Below are 17,483 nucleotides of genomic sequence, written 5' to 3' on the forward strand. Positions count from 1 at the left end.
GCACTTTGTGAATGACAAAAGTGACGGTAACGTGAGATTTTTTCCTTTCCATTCCTTTCTTTTTGGTAAATGTTTATGCTTCTACTTTCGTGCACCAAAACAACAATGGTGAAAATGGCTTTATTTACCAAACAAAAGCACATATTCGAAAACAGAGAGTTCAAATCTGTTGTCTCCTTCCATTGCCTCTGTCTCTTATCTGCCATCTCTTTCCTTTCTCTATCTCTTATATGTGGTTGACACATGTCCTAAGTTGCTCAAGTTCAAAATTTACAATGCCGACATTGCATGATGCATATGAGTCTTAATCTTTATATATTGACGGGTTTACTTTCTCACTTATCAATTTTTATTTTCTTTTAATTTTAATTATGATTTTATAAATTTGAGGAGGTAAAATATGTACGAGTAGCTTTCTGAATGACAAATTGACAGTAACTTGAGGTTTATACTTTGATGCGCACCAAAGAAAAGGGAGGAATGCCTTGCCACAATTAACAAATTTGGACACGTAAGGCTTTCAGATTTTCAAGGGTTAATTGTTTGCTCTACACCTATTAATTGCCTCCTTATGTTCCACAACCATGGTACATATACCTATCGGTATCACGATACAAATTTTGTATCCGAAAGTCAAGCATATTGGTCCTACCATTCCTAATCATAGAGTGTAATCCAAAATATTGGTTGACTATATGTTATATGATCTATTCGGGTTTAGCAAAAACTATTATATATAATCGTATTACTATTATGTAATGTAATCAATTTACAAGTTAAAATTTGGATAGATGCTATTAATACTATAGCATAAAAGTATTCATCCACATTCTAACACATTGATTAGTTACACCACGTGACCTTTATTACAGTTAAACTAATTAAAGTTGCAATTGGTCATTTTTTCATTATTATAAAAGAATGTTTTTTCCCACTTAATTTTCTACAATTTAAGGTTATTAGGGTTTCTAATAACCTTAAATTTAAATATAAATTAACACATGATATTATTCTTTTCTAGTTAAATTTAAATATAAATTAGAAATATTTTTACATAGATAGGTCAAGGGGGTAAAAGCATTTTTCCCTACACTTTTAAGATCCAAAGTTAGAAGCTCCCCTCTTCCAACTTCATCTAATAAACGGTTTAACAAATCTGCATTCATGATATATCATATACTATATTATTGCAAAATCATAATATAATGTCAGCAAAAAGAATAATATATCGCAATGTGATAATTGGTGTTTCATCTACTCCATTTTATATTCTTGTATGAACAATTACAGCTAAAAGTTTACATTTATAATACATTGACAAGCCTCTCATTTGCATCTTGGATTAAATATTATTGATGCCATAATCCCGAGCCTCTAAGATATTTAATTTATTGTCTTTTTTTTTATTGGTAAAGGCTGTAAAGCTTCTTTTTCTTTTGAAATAGCAAGCTATTTTAAATATAGTCTGCCCTCTCGAATTGCACCACGTGTGGAAAATTCCACAGAGAACTAAACAGATCTTTAATATAAATAGAGTTTTAATATTGAATGAATTAGTGAGCATGTCCTTGTCTCCAAGTGATGGGTATCTATAGACTACAGAAGAAATTTATACCTGATGAGGTGGCATCGTCTAATTAGCCATTCGTTTTGTGATTCGTACTTCGTATATAACTATAATAAACTATATATTATTTCCAGACCACCTTCAAGCTTCATATCTTTTTTTACCAGCTCCATGATCTGAGATCTGTATTCTCCAATCAGGTCGGTGATTCGGGTTTGGTGTTTCTTGATCACCGCCGTGATCCGTGCTTTGCATTTTTTTAACACCTTGTGATCCCTGCTTTGCTGATCTTCGGTCATATCGAGGAGAAATTATTTCACGTGGTAATGAACTAATGATGACAATATAATATTATTAATTCACACATACTTAACTTTTATACAATTATTAATATTTTGAATTTTAAACTTTTATTTTTAACAATTGTACACGTGTTATAATTTAATTGTTTTCGTAACATCACGTCAGCATTTTATATAGTGTAATTCTGACATTTAATTTTTCCATACCACGACAAGGTAGTGGAAATTTTTTTATTTATTAATTAATTAGCGTTCATGAATTTTAAACTCATAATCTATTTCGACAAAAGGAGATTAAGTTACACTCTAAGGTGTTGGAATAGTTGGTTCAGAGGTGTAGCTGTAAACCCAAGCACCTGAATTCGAGTCTCCAGTTCAACCCTTAAAGCCAAGCAACAAGGGAGGTAAAATTCTTTGTGAATCCCCTAGGCTTGGCATGAATTGTTTGTCTTTGATCGGCTCAAAAAATTAGTCTAATGCGTTAAAACTGGCCCAAAACATCCTTGATTATAAAAAATAAAAAATAAAAATTTTGAGTTAGTGAAATGGTCATTGATAAGTAATGGCAAATCTAAGAATTTAGTTTTGTAGGAATGTGATAAAAAAGCTGTTAAATACTTTACAAAACTAGGGACAATAGCCTAAATTTAATGAAGAATACATAGGCATGGGTCAATAAGCCCTTAGGGGATTGGCTTAACTTGCAAGGTATAATATATGGGGTTGTGCGTTAAAATTAGGATATGTTCATTTGAGTTTAATTTCCTTTAATGTAACAAAAAATTAAGCATAGATTAATAGACTCCATTGTAGTTCCCGGATGCAACCAAACATTGTGAGTACTATGGAATTGGGGGGCATGGCACCAACACTCAAAGCCTCAAACAAACTATTCAAGACCAGATCAGTAAAGGAAAGATACATGTTGAGAACGATGAGGCATCTACGAGCGAACAAACAAGCAGAAAGAAGGCCAGCAAGAAAAGGCGTGAGTGTTTGGCTTATAAAGCTAGTATTGAGTACAATATAAAAACTCATCTAATCAAAAACCAATTAAAAGTGAAGCTTGTGATTTGCTATCAACATATAACTCATTGCTTCCTAGATCAGTCAGGTTTACATACAATGAATTAGATTATAATGAATATGAGTCATTTCTATTCCACTAAAATCATGTGTTTATGTCTATCGAAAAATCAAAAAATAAGTGGGATATACTTCAAAATCATGAATCATACTCTTATTTTTTCATCAATCTCACTCTTTAAGAGACTTGGAATTAATTTTAATTTCGCTAGGAGTTATAGCTTCATACTAAAATTACTTTCAAATTTTTTTAATAACCCCAAAATACCTGTTAAGAAAATAAAACCTTTTTAACAACCCTTAAACTTGTTAATAATTAAACTAGTTTTGATTTGGATTCATAATCATTAGTACATACATCAGTGATAATTAATTTTATTTTCATTATGAATTCATATGGTTAATAAACAATTTAATGAGAATTGACTTATTCCTTCTCTCTCCCATTATTTCTCACTCAGTTATTTTTAAATTTAAACATTCTATGTTAGTAAATAACTAAATATGACATCAGTAGGTAGACCAACGTGACTATCGATACATTACATTTGCCCTTTGTAACCAAACATGTAGCAAGTAATTAATATGGAGTTGGTTACTTGGTTCACGTGAAGCTCCTTATTTAATATGGAGATGGCTCACGTGAGGGTTGTTGGGTAATTACGGAATATGGCTTTATTTGCAATAATGCAATGTTTTGACCCACCATGCAATAATTTAAGGACAGTACGTCACCCCTAGGGTACCCCTAAGGTCACATCACTCTCCAAAATTATAATTTCAATAATGTCCATGTATAATTGGAAGTGTTTACTTGTTTAGATCATCTCTTACAAATTATTTTTATAAAAAAATTAATTCAATCAAAAATTGTTTGGTTATATAATTATTGTCGATTAAAATAGAAAAAATCAACAATTTAGTGAAAAAATTATTTTTTAATCGAAAATCATCAATTTTTTATACTTAATTAATAACATTTATATAATCAAACGATTTCTGATTAATTTTAATTTTTGTAGAAATAATTTTTAATAAATTATCTAAAAAGTGAACCGTTTCGATCATATATCACCGTTGTCAAAATCAAAATTTGGAAAAATAGGTGACCCAAGTACCCATAATTTAATGTCTTGCATTATTAAATATGACACGCCTATAGCTTCCACAAGATGAATCTTGTCCGTAGGTGATAGATTTGACAATCCAGGAGTGAGGTTTTGGAGTTTGGGAGTCTCACATGCTATTCAATTTTACATAATATGTTGATGTGATGTTATAAATTTATAAAAATTATAATATATGTATAACTATTAGTATTTAAAATTTTAACATTAATAATTTAACATGTATTATAATTTCTTAAATAAATTTATAACATAATGTTAATATATTATGTATTGTTAATTTGTTATTATTACACAAAAATTTTTTTTTTCAACATATGATCTGAGCCATATGATTTTGTGATTTTGTAATGTGAGGTAAGTCTGAGTGGTGGACAGAGTCTTCCATAAAAGCTTTATAACTAGGGGTGGGCATGGGAATGGGGGACAAGACTGACCTCATTTCGTTGCCAATATCGTAATTTGTATTTGGGATAGGATCGAGACGGGATGACCATGGTACTGGTCAAAATAAAACAATGTGGTACAAGATGGATTCATGATGGGTTTGGGACCGTGGAAGGCCAGCTGTGGGGGAGCTTCTCCTAGCTATTCTTGCGACTGTGAAGGGTTGAGGGAGGTCCTGCACCGGCGAGGGAAACTCTTTGATGGTCTAGGTCACCGAAATCAAGGGCAAAAACCAACTAGGTTCTGGTCATGGATGTGACACACACACAAATGGGGGGTTGGGTTCTAGGCAGCACCTGGGAAGAGAGAAGGAGAAGCACTGTGAATTTTTTAAATGTGGCCCACAAATGATTGATTTAGAGCATATTTAAAGAATATTCAGTCTATATAGTAAAGTGAAAAAAAGTGTCACGTGACTCACGTGAGATTTGACAACTGCAATGATGACGCAAATGCATTCATAAAATAAAAATTATTAGCAACATAAATTAGTTATTTATTGAACTGAATCAATGAATCTGCTGAAAAATCAACATCAATTTTAGATTAAAAGATTCACAACAATGGCTGAGAATCAACCGTCGCAAAGCGCCAAAGTAGCCCCTCAATTATATTTTAAAACATGTGAGATTAACTTCTGGGTTATGTATTACTGTCGGTGGATACAGGATACACACTCACACAAATCTCCAAGTATATTTTTTAAAATTTTAATTAAAGTAGTTTAAGAATACAAAGACAAGGCTGAGATTTGAGGTAAGAAATAAGAATTGTAAGATAGTATTATGACATAATGACATAATATAACCATGTGTCATTTGATTCATCAAAGAGCTCTTATAAGACAGTACACATCATTAGTCCCTCGTAGAAGCTAGACTCAATATTATGAATCATTGTACATGCCTATCCACCATAAAGGTTACTTTACTATACAAACATAATATGACATAAAAACATTTTTAATTCTTAAATATTAATAAATTCACTTTTCTACTATTGGGTTATAATTCTTTCCACCAATGAATTCATTGGTACGCACGTCATATAATGTTTCGCACTCTTATAGTTGTTCGTGTGTGGTGGGGTAAAGTGAGGCCCTTGTGGCAAGGCCAGACCATATGCGCGCACGAGGAGCTGCTGCGATGTGAAGGGCGCATGCGCGGGTCCTTTGGCAAGCTGCTTCACATTATGCCATACACATGAGTGCGTTTCCTTCCATTGACTGACAAGGTACGACTGAAGCTTTCGAGTCGTTTGGGGTCCCTTGCAAATTTGCAATGCGAAACTCTACTTACAAAGCAAAGCACTCTCACTCTTTGCATTAAAGACTAGATAATAACTTGCCTGTCCCTGTGATAGGGACAGCTGGTATCACAAAGAGAGAAGGAGATGAAAGAGAGAGAGAGGGAGATAGAGAGAGAGATGGGAGGATGAGGATACCACCTGTTGGTATCGCCATGTCACGTAAGTTCCTCTCGACTAGACTAGCACTCACTTTCGACTAACATGTGCTTCTCCTGGGCTTTGCAATATCTTGCTCCAGACCACGTGTCATTTATTAATTGGTAACAAATATTATTCACAAGTGTTGTGGATAGAGGATGGCTCCATATACAAATACCATGCCGGAACCACAAATCTATAAGTATATTCACCACAAATCTCTTCCAAAGTGTAAATAATGACAATTTCTATCTCTTTGGCTAGGCTCGCTAGCAAACAATAATCGAATCATTGTAAAAAATCTGGCAGGTTGCATGCCTCATCCGAATCATTAAGCTATGTCTATTCTAAATTTCTAACTCTTCATTGTCTGAACTCAAGCTCAAAATGCATACCGGTAGATCGCATCAGCTGCACCATCTTCGTCATTGCTGGCACCAATTACATTAGCCACAGCTTTTGTTTTCTCTGATCCATTGCTAAGAGCAACGCCTAAAGAAGCCAGCTCAAGCATCTCAACATCGTTTTCTCCATCGCCGATAGCCATGATCTAAAGAATAAATTATTAGAATCAATCAGGAATAAAATCAGAATTTGTATATAACTAAGAAGGAAATACATAAAAACTCAATAGCAGTGCTGCAGTAGCCTTAACATCCATCAACAGCAAGGCCCACTTGTTAGTTTGGTTGGAGCCACCAACATAGCCCTTGTGGGTTTGGATGGTTAACAAAATATTTGAACTCTTTGATGTAACATAATACTACATATCATATTAACTGTTTGCGTTTTGGCCCAATGACACCCATGATCCAATGATGTGAAAATTGAGGAACAGGTGTAGGAAGGCTTTGCAATAAGACACTGAACATCTCTGGCGGTGAGCACATTACCATTTGTAACTCTGACTAGCGTATGCTTAATTACCAGGGCATGATTAAATGCCCTTTCCCATTCTGTGGTGATAGTCCTAATACCGGTCAAGTGTTTGTAAGGAGCTAAAACAAGATAGGAAAAAAACTCTGTTGGCCCATACCTCCTTTGGAGAGATTCCCAAATGATCAAGCAGCATCTTTACTCCACTCCCTTTTGATGTTCCAGGAGGAACAATTTCAAGCATGTCTGGCACAGTTTGAACAACTGTGGCACAATCTCTAGTTGCTTCTGTCCAGTATGGCCTCAAATCAGTAGCCACTCCCTCGGCAGTGTCCATGAAGACCAGTTTCTGTACATTGATAAGGTGTGCATCATTACATGAACCAAAAGCAGCAAGAACTATATATTAATTTAATCATGGTTTATAGTTGAGACCAAGTGGTATCAATTGGAGAGGCTAAACAACCTTCTGCTGAAATCTCACTTTTCCACAACTCAACAGAAATTAAGAGCAAAGTCTAAAGTTATATAAGTAAGAACCAAACCTGAATGCAAAGTAACATGCATATTTTCATAATGCATAAGATTTGAAATGGTTTTGAATGAAAATTAGAAACATCCTTTGAAAAAATCAAACCAAATGTCAGACAAAGCAGCAATTTAACACAACTTAGTTTTTCCATTTTTCATCCTTTTTGGTAATAACAGCTTCACCACCGGTTTTCTACTCTAGTAATTCTACCTCCTTCAGGACTATACCTGTATGTCAACGGCAGCCAAGAGATGCTCAACTGAAGGCATGATCTCCGCCTGTAAATATTTTTCATTTAAATCATATATAAAAGGAGGGGAAAAAAGCTTCAGGAAATAACAGATATTTCTGAGCATGATGAAACATTAATCTTTTGGCACCTTTGGCTCATGATATACAGTATGCATGGAATCAACATGTGGGTGATCAAATAGAGTTACGCAGCGATCCTTGCTGAATGCAATGAGAGGAACCTTATTCTCCAAGGAGTAAAGACATGCCTGCACGTAAAGAGCATATGATATTTTTGGTTTTTAATAAAACAATGAAAATCTTGCATGCCTCACCAAAGTATTACCTCTCTGCAGATATTTGGATCTAAATTCCTTCTACAAATTTCCCGACCTTGCCTCCCATAAACAAGCAATCCCTGGAATCCAGTAGAGGCAGACAATAATGAAACAAAAATAGTTTTAAAGAAGGAGAAATATATGCAACAATCAATAAGGTATTTTGTTCCTTAAAAGCTTGACCATGTATTACAAAGATTGAGTCATTGGTTATATACTTAAGGTAATCAAAATTTACCTTAAGGTAATCAAAGTTTTGTGACAAAGAACATGGAAATATTTAAGAAGGAGCAGGAATAGGTACCACAGTTCACTATAGTGGCCTTACCAAGCTTACAAAAGAAAATAACACATATAGATCTAAACCCAATACAAATTGAGTGCGTTACAAAGAAGGTACTTGGATAGATACAAGTGAGAAAACCATGCCATGCTATTGCTATATAAATGTGCAAACTTGAAATTAAAGAAAACATCTCTCTGAAGAGAGGACTAAGCACGTATCTAACCAGTGAATACAGTTCTTTGTTCATCACATTCAACTTAGCAGCATGCTTAAGATGAAATTTTCAAAGAAGAAAAGATAAACCTGCAAGAAAACCCCAGGAGAAAATTCTGAAACAATGCCATCTTTTCCAGCTAAATCTACCATCTTAAAAATGCGCATCACAGCTGGACGAGCCTGTTCCAAAGAGCTGTCAACAATTAGAAGACTTTTCAATCAACACCATTCAACAATAAAGAAATAATATAAGTAATACTGGAGCAACAGCAGAACATAAGAACAACAAATTTTTCAAACAGACCAATCAAAATAACTAAAATTTATATTGGCCAATATATAAGAAAACAGGTTACGAGATAATGTCCTGATAGTGAATAAAAAAAGATGTTCTTACTTTTCCAGTGGCTATCACTATTTTCAAACCCCTTGATGAGGCCTCTTTCAGAGCCTCAGCAGTTGTTGGACTCAATAGACTTTTGCTGTTGAGAAGGGTGCCTTGTATGTCAAGAAAATAAATATAAAACATATATTAAAAGCTAAAAAACAAAAACACAAAGATTCAACCAAAAAACAAAACAAACCACAAAGAACATGCAAGAGCAAGATAAGCCCAAACTTACCATCCATATCACAGAAAACATATCTGAACTTTGGTTTATAAAATCGAAGGCTGCCTTCTCTCTTCCTGTCTTTTAACAATTCACTTGTAAGATTATATCTCTCACTACAAACTTGACTAAGCAAATTATAGCTACAGAATGGATGGACAATTTATACGATTGACAAAGCAAAAGAAGGTCCAAATAAGAAGCATGTGAGAGTGAAGGTGGAAAAAAGATAAAATTACCATTTGGTTTTTCCCCATGGGAATTTTCATCAGTTTCAGCATCTTGAGCACACTGAATTAGTCCTTTTCCTTTCCACCCAAGACTCTTTAAAAGAAGCTCCTCCTCCTTCTCCATTTCCACTTCAGCCTCTTCACTAATCTCATGATCAAATCCTAATAGATGTAACAATCCATGTATCTACAATAGGGTTCAGTGATTAAAGTTATCAAATTACACTAAGAAGTTTTTAGTATGAGTTATTCAATAGCTGAAAACCAGACTCACTTGAACATTCCGTTACTTGTTATGGTTACGTGTTTACACATATAACAGACAATAAACATTCCTCCTAGAGAACACTTATCTCTTCACCAAAACCCTTAGCCCAACAACCGGCTTGTACTGAAGTACAATCACAGGCACACCAAGGCAATTGTTTTCTCCCACTAAAAGGATAATAATTCTAGCAATGGAAAATTTTCAAATTAGAAATGTACTGTAACTAAACCTTTCTGGTACTAGCAATTTTTGAATTTTTGCCGTAATGGCACTTGACTTTCATATCATAAAAAACCATGGATGTTATAAGGCAAAAAAAGCTATAGATTCAATCAACATAATGTCACATATCAATGAAGGGAAATTTCAGGATATAAACAATAAAAATCATGTTCTTAAACTAACCATGAGAATGCGTATTTCGTCAAGCACCGTGTGGCCTCTTTCCTCCGCTTGCCTTGCAGCTGTCTCAACAGAAATTACAATGTCCCCCAACATAAGCTGCAAGTAACACAAAGCCGAAGAAGAAGCAAATGGGTTTGTAACTTTATTTATTTATTTTTGTAAAGAAAACGAAGAAGAAACGAATGAGTTATTACAATGGGAAGCTGAAGCTCAGGGACATGTTGGGACATTGAAAGAACATCAGTAGCATGGTCCTCGTCTCTCCATTCTTTGTTGAGTTTTCGGATAAACTCGTCGTTGCAAAGAAGCACGGAAAGCTCGACGCTTTCATACCCACCAACATCACTTATGGCATTGTCCCTTGTTTTATACGCTGAAACTTTTAACCCATCAAACGCAAGTTTCATTGCCGTTGGAACATTTAGACGAAGCAACTCTGCAATACTCTGCATTTAGTTCAGCTAATCAGCTACACTTTGAAATGTGTAAGAAACATTTATTCAAACACGGTGGTGGTAATGGAGGTACCAATATTTCAGGGTCGTCAGGCAAATCTTCTTCGATGCAGATGCTGACATTGAGCTCCAGCTCCTTCTGCTTGCCTTTTGGGGATCGCCGCTTCACCTTCCGGTAGTCTCTCTGCGAAGCGCAGATTCGTCCCTTCAACAATGGTCTCGCGGCAGCGTGTCTCCATTCGCCGCCGCGCAGCGCGTGGAATCTCCGACCGAAAAGCGAGGATTTGGAGGCGTCGAAACGGTGCGTTTGGGGAGGGAGGATTAGATACGGAGGATAGGGAAGTGATGCGGTGGATATTAGGGTGGCGCGTTGAATGTAACGCGCCATTTGATTGGCGGAGAGGGAGGGTGGGTGGAGGGTGTAGATGAGAGTAGAGAGACGGAGGAGCATGTAGGCGTTCCGGAGTTCTTAGAAGATATGTGAGTGGTTGCTTCGCGCTTTGTGACTACCGAGCTGACAGTGACTACAAGCATTAGAAAAGGTTTGTGTAGGTTTAAGCGTATTAGAAATTTAGAATTAGGGGGTGTCCCAACTCAGATTTTAAAGGAGTTTAATAGATTTTAAAATCCATAGAATCCATCAAAATTCAAAAGAATTGGGTGGAATTCTTATGGAATTTGTTATGTGTAAAAAATGCATTCAAATCCATCCAAATCCATTAAAATCCTTCACTTAATGAAATCCATGACTTTTTGAGGACACCTGGATTTCGTTGGAATCCATTAAAATCTGAGTTGGGGACACCTAAATTTCATTCGAATACATTAAAATCTAAGTTGGGGACACCCATATTTCATTGGACTTTTAAAATCTAATGAAATCTAAGTTGGGGACACCCCCCTTAGAATGCTCACTAATATTTTTTGTTTTTTCGTAAACTAAATTGTGACTATATGTCATAATTACCTCATTATTAAGTTGAAATAGTGTGTACAAAATAATTACTCACAATAATTCCCTAACCCATGGAGAGCCTTTCATTAAAAAAAAAAAAAAACTATACATTAAACTGAATAATTACAATTTATAATTATATATTAAATATAAAAAACACAAACGTCGAAGACGTTAACACAAAACTATTAATAGCTCATCAATTGCACTATCGCCCGCCACCACTGCCTCGATCGCTATAATTGATGTCATCACTATTGGCCACCACCATCAGCATTATCACCAACCTCGCTTCCATTGTTGTTGTCACTACCACCACCATTCTACCTCCATTACTATCACCACCTTCCACATCCATTATGCTTAATAAGTTATCTAAATAAAGAACTTTACAAATTTCATGGTTTAAAAATCCATCATTAAAATTCCAATTATTTTTAAGTTAACTAGCAGTCTAGCACTTTCAAACTTCTTTATCCCAACACCCCATAATGGTCATATTTAAAATTCGTTTTATTACTTAGTAAAATAAGTCAAAATTAGCCAATTAGGGGAGTTTTATTTTTGTAATTTGTACAAGGATAATAGAAAGATGAAGAAAATCCAAGACCCTTAGCTGGATGTAACGTGTACAGTCTCGTTAACTAATCAAGTCCGCATCTAATCAAACCCAACATCCAAGTCCTCTCTCTCTTCTCGGTCCTCATCTGACTCTCTTCTTTGATCTTTTGCACATCCCCCCCTCTCTCTCTCTCTTTCTATCTGGTTGTCTCTCTCTCTAAGACTCTCTCTGCTTCAGAAACCTATTTCAGATCTCTCTCCGTGTCTGAGAGCTTTGGATCTAACCATTAGATTTTCACTTCACATCCGTCGACAAATTAGGGTTTCAGTATTTTCAGAAACTCACACTCTAAACTTGAATTGCCTTCCAACCCCAAATTTTTCAATCTAATTTGCTTTGATTTCCACATTAGTCGATAATTTTAAAACTTTTCGATTTGGGTTAGGCTGTATTCTTAGGTTTTGTGTTAGGGTTGGGGTTTTAGGTACTGAGAGATGGTGGGTTCTGAGACTCCAAACGCTTCGTCCCCGACTGAGCAGCCGCCACTGAAGTACGGCATCACGAAGCCAATCTCTCTCTGCGGGCCCACCGAGACTGATCTTCAACGAAATGCCGAATTGGAAAAGGTACATATATAGTTGCCAAGGACTGGTTATTAATGGTTAGGCTTGATTTGCAATTTGATGATCTTTCTAATTTTCAATTAATTTTGGTAGTTCTTGATTCATTCGGGGCTTTACGAGAGCAAAGACGAGGCTGCAAAGAGAGAAGAGGTTCTTGCCCACATTGATCAGGTAATAAACCAATCTCTGTTTGTGTCCCTTTTGAGCAAGACCAGTTATAGTTATAGTCAGCGTGATAGTTAGATAATATTGGGAATGCCTAAGTATTTTATGTTGCAATTAGTGGGGCGGTTTAAGGGTATTGGTTATTCTGAGTTAACTTTTACTGTAGATTGTGAAAGACTGGGTGAAGCAATTGACGCGCCAAAGAGGCTACACGGATCAGATGGTGGAGGACGCAAATGCTGTCATTTTTACTTTCGGGTCATATCGTCTTGGGGTAAATATAAATTCCCACTCATTTCTTATATGGTGGTGTACCATAAATTCCTTTGCTTTGTTTATCATTCTTTTGCTTTGTTTCATGTTTTTTGCAGTGACATGACTGTCTATTATTTTGACAGGTTCATGGGCCTGGAGTTGACATAGATACCTTGTGCGTTGGGCCATCTTATGTGAATCGAGAGGTGATTTGATTCTTCTTTAATGAGTCTTGCCAGATTTATTCTCCACAGCTCTACCTCACATTTGGCTGTCTTTCTCCAGGAAGATTTTTTTATTATTTTGCGTGACATCCTGGCTGAAATGGAAGAGGTTACTGAACTTCAACCGGTTCCTGATGCCCATGTCCCAGTAATGAGATTCAAGTTCCAGGGAATATCAATAGATCTTTTGTATGCAAGCATATCTCTTTTAGTTATTCCAGAAGTGAGTTCAGAATCCAGCTTCTTAAAATCTATTGCTTTTTGTTCCATTTACTAGTTTATTTGTCTTCATAACCATATGAACATATATGAAGAACTATTTTCAAGCCCATGTAAATATTATCTTGCTGCCTTCATCAGCTGTGGCATATAAGGTTCTGGTACTGGGGTTTTTACCAAGAAGCACTTTGATTTTCATACAATGAAGTTGATGGTAAATCTGTTTCTCTATAAGAACTTAATGCAACTGTTGCATGACATGACTTGATGCATAACGAGAACCCTAATGGAAGTTTAAAAGGTGTTAATATTGTAATTTTTTAAAAAAGATTTGCTTAATATTGTGACAAATTAGTTTGTTACTAACATATAAGACCCTTAAGATGGTACCATGATAGGGACTACAAATATTTGTTCCTGGTGTTCTTTATTATATTGATGTGGTGTTGGAACATACTTGTCAACAGGATCTGGACATCTCACATGGCTCTGTGCTATATGATGTTGACGAGCAAACTGTCCGAAGTCTAAACGGATGCAGGGTTGCAGATCAAATTCTTAAACTTGTCCCCAATGTTGAGGTTAATCATATCCTATACCAACCTGGTTTATTTCTTTGTTTAATTGACTCGACCTTTGACACACTATTTAATTGTAGCACTTTCGCATGACACTAAGATGTTTGAAGTTTTGGGCTAAAAGGCGTGGTGTTTATTCAAATGTAAGTTTTGCAGTGGTGTAAGTTCTTCATTATCATTAACTCATCAGTTTTGTACATATGAAATGGTCAGTTCCTTTTTTCCCATTGTGTAGGTTACTGGATTCCTTGGTGGTGTAAATTGGGCTCTCTTAGTCGCTCGGATATGTCAGCTCTATCCCAATGCAATACCTAGTATGTTGGTTTCTAGATTTTTCAGAATGTATACTCAGTGGCGTTGGCCAAATCCTGTAATTTTGTGTTCAATTGAAGAGAATGAACTTGGGTTCCCTACATGGGATCCTCGTAAAAACCCTCGGGACCGCTTTCATCTTATGCCAATAATAACTCCTGCATACCCTTGCATGAATTCTAGCTATAATGTCTCAATAAGTACTCTACGAGTTATGACGGAGCAGTTCCACCATGGTAACAGGATATGTGAGGTGAGAGCATAAATTGATTTTTTTTTTTCTTCCTATGCTGGCTATATTTGATTACTGATGCCCTTATTCTTTGGTCTTTTTACAGGAGATTGAGCTGAATAAAGCTCAGTGGGGTGCTCTGTTTGAACCCTATCTTTTTTTCGAGGCATACAAAAACTATCTGCAGGTGGACATAGTTGCAGCTGATTCTGATGATTTGCTGGCATGGAAGGGATGGGTGGAATCTCGGCTTAGACAGCTTACCCTGAAGGTAAAGTTTATCTTTTTGCAAACATCTTACTGAGTAAAGACTACCAATTTTTTTTTCATTACTTATGCATTTCTGATAGTTAGGTCTATTAGGAAAATTAGTTGGGATGGAGCTCATGGTGTTTTTCCTGTTAATGTTTTGCATTTGTCTTTGTGCAGATAGAGCGAGATACGAATGGGATGCTGCAGTGCCATCCATATCCAAATGAATATGTAGACACATCCAAGCCATGCCCACATTGTGCTTTCTTTATGGGTTTGCAGAGGAAAGAGGGAGTGAGAGGTCAAGAAGGTCAGCAATTTGACATACGTGGAACAGTTGATGAGTTCAGGCAAGAAATAAACATGTACATGTTCTGGAAGCCTGGGATGGATATATATGTTTGTCATGTTCGCCGGAAGCAGCTTCCTCCTTTTGTTTTCCCTGATGGGTATAAACGGCCTCGATTATCAAGGCATGTAAGCCACCAGGATGAAAGAACTTATGAAGATGCTGTTGGGGGTAGTTCTGGGTCTGCTGAAAGACATAACAAGAGGAAAATTGATCCTCAAACAGAGGATGCGAGGCCAATTGAATTAGAGAAGCGGACCTCTATTAGCCCACAATTGGTGGAGTCTGTATCCCCAGAAAGTAGTACAGGTAGATCTGGTGGAACACCTCATATCAATGATGGTGTTAGACTAGAGTGTCTAGCAACTGGGGATGCAGATAACAATTCTGATGTTAGATTGTCTGGTGGACAGTTGGAGAGTGAAATGGATAGTTTGGGAGACAAGCGGATCATTGAAAATGTTGTGCATGAGTCCAGCACTAGAAATGAGTGCACATCTTTCTCGGAGTCCAAGGAAACATGCCAGCTTGGACTAAATGGGGGCAGAGTTGGAAATGTGGCATCGGTTGACTTGCAGAATATGGAGACCAACTCTACAGGTAGACTGCTGAATTGGACAGTGGGCGCTGTTGATGTTGACCAAGAAATAGTCCAACCATGTAGTCAGACAATGGGGGTGCAGAATGCTGAATGTGTATTGGGATCAACTTCCAGCACTCGGAACCTCAATTGTGAGGTGAGTTTCCCCATTTGAGGACTTTGGATTAGGAATTATATGAGATGGAAGTAACAAAAGTGAAAGTTCTGGAGATAGTGAGAGACGAGTATCTTTGCAGGGTGATGTACTTTCGGCAGAACCAGATTCAGAGTTGCTTTGGGAAAATGGCTCTATAAATGTGAAAGGGGTATTTCAAAATGCCTTGTCAGAAGAGTTAGAGGTTTTGAACACAAACTCTCTTGTGCTGTTGTGCATGATGGTTTGTCACTTTTTTTTCTCTCTCTCTCCCTCTTTACTTTTTTATATTAACGAAAACTCAAGGAGATCATCTCCCTTCCTTTGTCCTTCACTTTTTTTGTTGGTGTTAGTTGCTTGTTTTTAGCTGTGCACATAGGCCACTGTAGTAGTGACTAAACTTATTTAGATCTCTGTTGCCATGCTCCTTCACATGCTGGTATTTAATTTAGTTTTTGTGGTATTAGTGAAGTTTACCTTGTTGAATCTTCCATGATAATTTGATAATGATAAGTTTTTCTCTTTTCTTTTTTGCACAGACAATGTGTTAACTGGTGCATATTGTGGTGGCAGGTGCTGCACCACTATACATGCTTTGTTTCCAGTAATTGTGCTTTAAAGGCTTAGTTATACCCTTCTTGTTTGTCACGTCTCTTCCCTCCAATACATTTTTGGGAACCTGACAAGCTTGCTTTTGTATTGTATAGCCAACAATTGCAATTGGCAAGGCTGACAATTTGGAGGATAGAGCAAGGTCAGAATCTATGCCAGAAGCCAATGATAAGGCATGCATCTGAAACTCATAATTTTTTTTAAGCAAATCATTATATCTTTATACTGGCCTGTTTGGTTGTGTGGCTCTTTTGTAACAGGTTAAAGTCTGAGGTCAATGGTATGACATTTGGGAGGTGAATCATTTGAAGGCGGAGCCTCACTGCTACAAGGAAAAGAGCCAGCACAATGGTAAGTGCCATATTAATTGCTGGCTTACATTATGGTTTCCCAGGTGTGCATGTGGGTGGTGTCTTGCGAAGGAGTGCCAGGGAAGGTTCAGCCATGCAAAGAACTCTGGGAACAAGGGAAGGTTCAGCCATGCAAAGAACTCTGGGAACAAGGGAAGGTTCAGCCATGCAAAGAACTCTGGGAACAAGGGAAGGTTCAGCCATGCAAAGAACTCTGGGAACAAGGGAAGGTTCAGCCATGCAAAGAACTCTGGGAACAAGGGAATGTTCAGCCATGCAAATAACTCTGTGAACAAGGGCGAATCTTATAAGGGCAAATAACCCTGCAAACTTTGGAAAAAAAAAAAAATCAATTTAAGTTGTAGAATACCAATGTGTTGAGCATGTCTCACTTGTAAATACATTTTTTCTTTTCTTCTATGATTATGGGTAATATGAGTTTATTTCTTTTGTTATTAGTTGATTAATATTGCTTTTATTTTTTGTTAAAAGAGTGGTTTTATTTGAACCCAATCTTTTAGTATTTTATTTTTTTATCCAACTTTTATGTAATTTATTTTTTCCACATTTGCACTAGAGAAAAACTACAACCGTTGGTGATTTTTCCAATATTTTTTTGTTTTAAAAACCAGACCTCT

At 36.3% G+C, this 17,483-nt stretch overlaps 2 protein-coding genes across 10 annotated transcripts; one reads left to right on the top strand and one right to left on the bottom strand.

Annotated features, from left to right (window-relative positions):
• Positions 1-6,064: 6,064 nt before the first annotated feature.
• LOC147278839 (haloacid dehalogenase-like hydrolase family protein) lies at positions 6,065-10,941 on the bottom strand. Of its 2 annotated transcripts, XM_086250563.1 has the most exons (12): positions 10,497-10,940; positions 10,163-10,414; positions 9,969-10,064; positions 9,305-9,482; positions 9,078-9,146; positions 8,852-8,952; positions 8,542-8,634; positions 7,961-8,032; positions 7,764-7,883; positions 7,611-7,661; positions 7,012-7,200; positions 6,065-6,525 (listed from the first exon to the last, which is right to left on the bottom strand). In XM_086250563.1, exons 1-12 carry the CDS (start codon positions 10,872-10,874, stop codon positions 6,358-6,360), a joined length of 1,767 nt encoding a protein of 588 aa, XP_086106689.1. In that variant the 5' UTR covers positions 10,875-10,940; the 3' UTR covers positions 6,065-6,357. The 2 variants fall into 2 exon arrangements, with proteins under 2 accessions (XP_086106689.1, XP_086106690.1); XM_086250564.1 differs by lacking the exon at positions 7,961-8,032 and having other exon boundaries at positions 10,497-10,941.
• Positions 10,942-12,029: 1,088 nt separating this feature from the next.
• LOC147278840 (nuclear poly(A) polymerase 4-like) lies at positions 12,030-17,300 on the top strand. 8 transcript variants are annotated; one of them, XM_086250280.1, is made up of 14 exons: positions 12,030-12,566; positions 12,657-12,734; positions 12,895-13,002; positions 13,127-13,189; positions 13,269-13,430; positions 13,894-14,007; positions 14,085-14,147; positions 14,240-14,569; positions 14,655-14,819; positions 14,978-15,886; positions 15,987-16,127; positions 16,423-16,456; positions 16,591-16,931; positions 17,076-17,300. In XM_086250280.1, the coding sequence occupies exons 1-12, from the start codon at positions 12,435-12,437 to the stop codon at positions 16,432-16,434; spliced, it is 2,277 nt and encodes a 758-aa protein (XP_086106406.1). In that variant the 5' UTR covers positions 12,030-12,434; the 3' UTR covers positions 16,435-16,456; positions 16,591-16,931; positions 17,076-17,300. The 8 variants fall into 8 exon arrangements, with proteins under 8 accessions (XP_086106406.1, XP_086106402.1, XP_086106403.1 ...); XM_086250276.1 differs by lacking the exon at positions 16,423-16,456 and having other exon boundaries at positions 16,591-16,668; positions 16,756-16,931; XM_086250277.1 differs by lacking the exon at positions 16,423-16,456 and having other exon boundaries at positions 16,591-16,637; positions 16,756-16,931.
• The last annotated feature ends 183 nt before the right edge of the window (positions 17,301-17,483 follow it).

The sequence above is a fragment of the Dryas octopetala genome, chromosome 7 (genome assembly GCF_963921425.1).
Source record: "Dryas octopetala chromosome 7, drDryOcto1.1, whole genome shotgun sequence".
NCBI classification, from domain to species: Eukaryota; Viridiplantae; Streptophyta; class Magnoliopsida; order Rosales; family Rosaceae; genus Dryas; species Dryas octopetala.

What these genes read in the sequence shown, in the direction of transcription:
- LOC147278839 (XM_086250563.1), bottom strand. Translation starts at nt 10,874, where the DNA reads ATGCTCCTCCGTCTCTCTACTCTCATCTACACCCTCCACCCACCCTCC. An exon ending in CTGACGACCCTGAAATATTG is followed by an intron (nt 10,415 to 10,496) that starts GTACCTCCATTA and finishes AACTAAATGCAG; the next exon opens with AGTATTGCAGAGTTGCTTCG. An exon ending in CTCCTGGGGTTTTCTTGCAG is followed by an intron (nt 8,033 to 8,541) that starts GTTTATCTTTTC and finishes ACTGGATTCCAG; the next exon opens with GGATTGCTTGTTTATGGGAG.
- LOC147278840 (XM_086250274.1), top strand. Translation starts at nt 12,435, where the DNA reads ATGGTGGGTTCTGAGACTCCAAACGCTTCGTCCCCGACTGAGCAGCCG. An exon ending in TTCTTGCCCACATTGATCAG is followed by an intron (nt 12,735 to 12,894) that starts GTAATAAACCAA and finishes CTTTTACTGTAG; the next exon opens with ATTGTGAAAGACTGGGTGAA. An exon ending in CTCGGAACCTCAATTGTGAG is followed by an intron (nt 15,887 to 15,986) that starts GTGAGTTTCCCC and finishes GTATCTTTGCAG; the next exon opens with GGTGATGTACTTTCGGCAGA.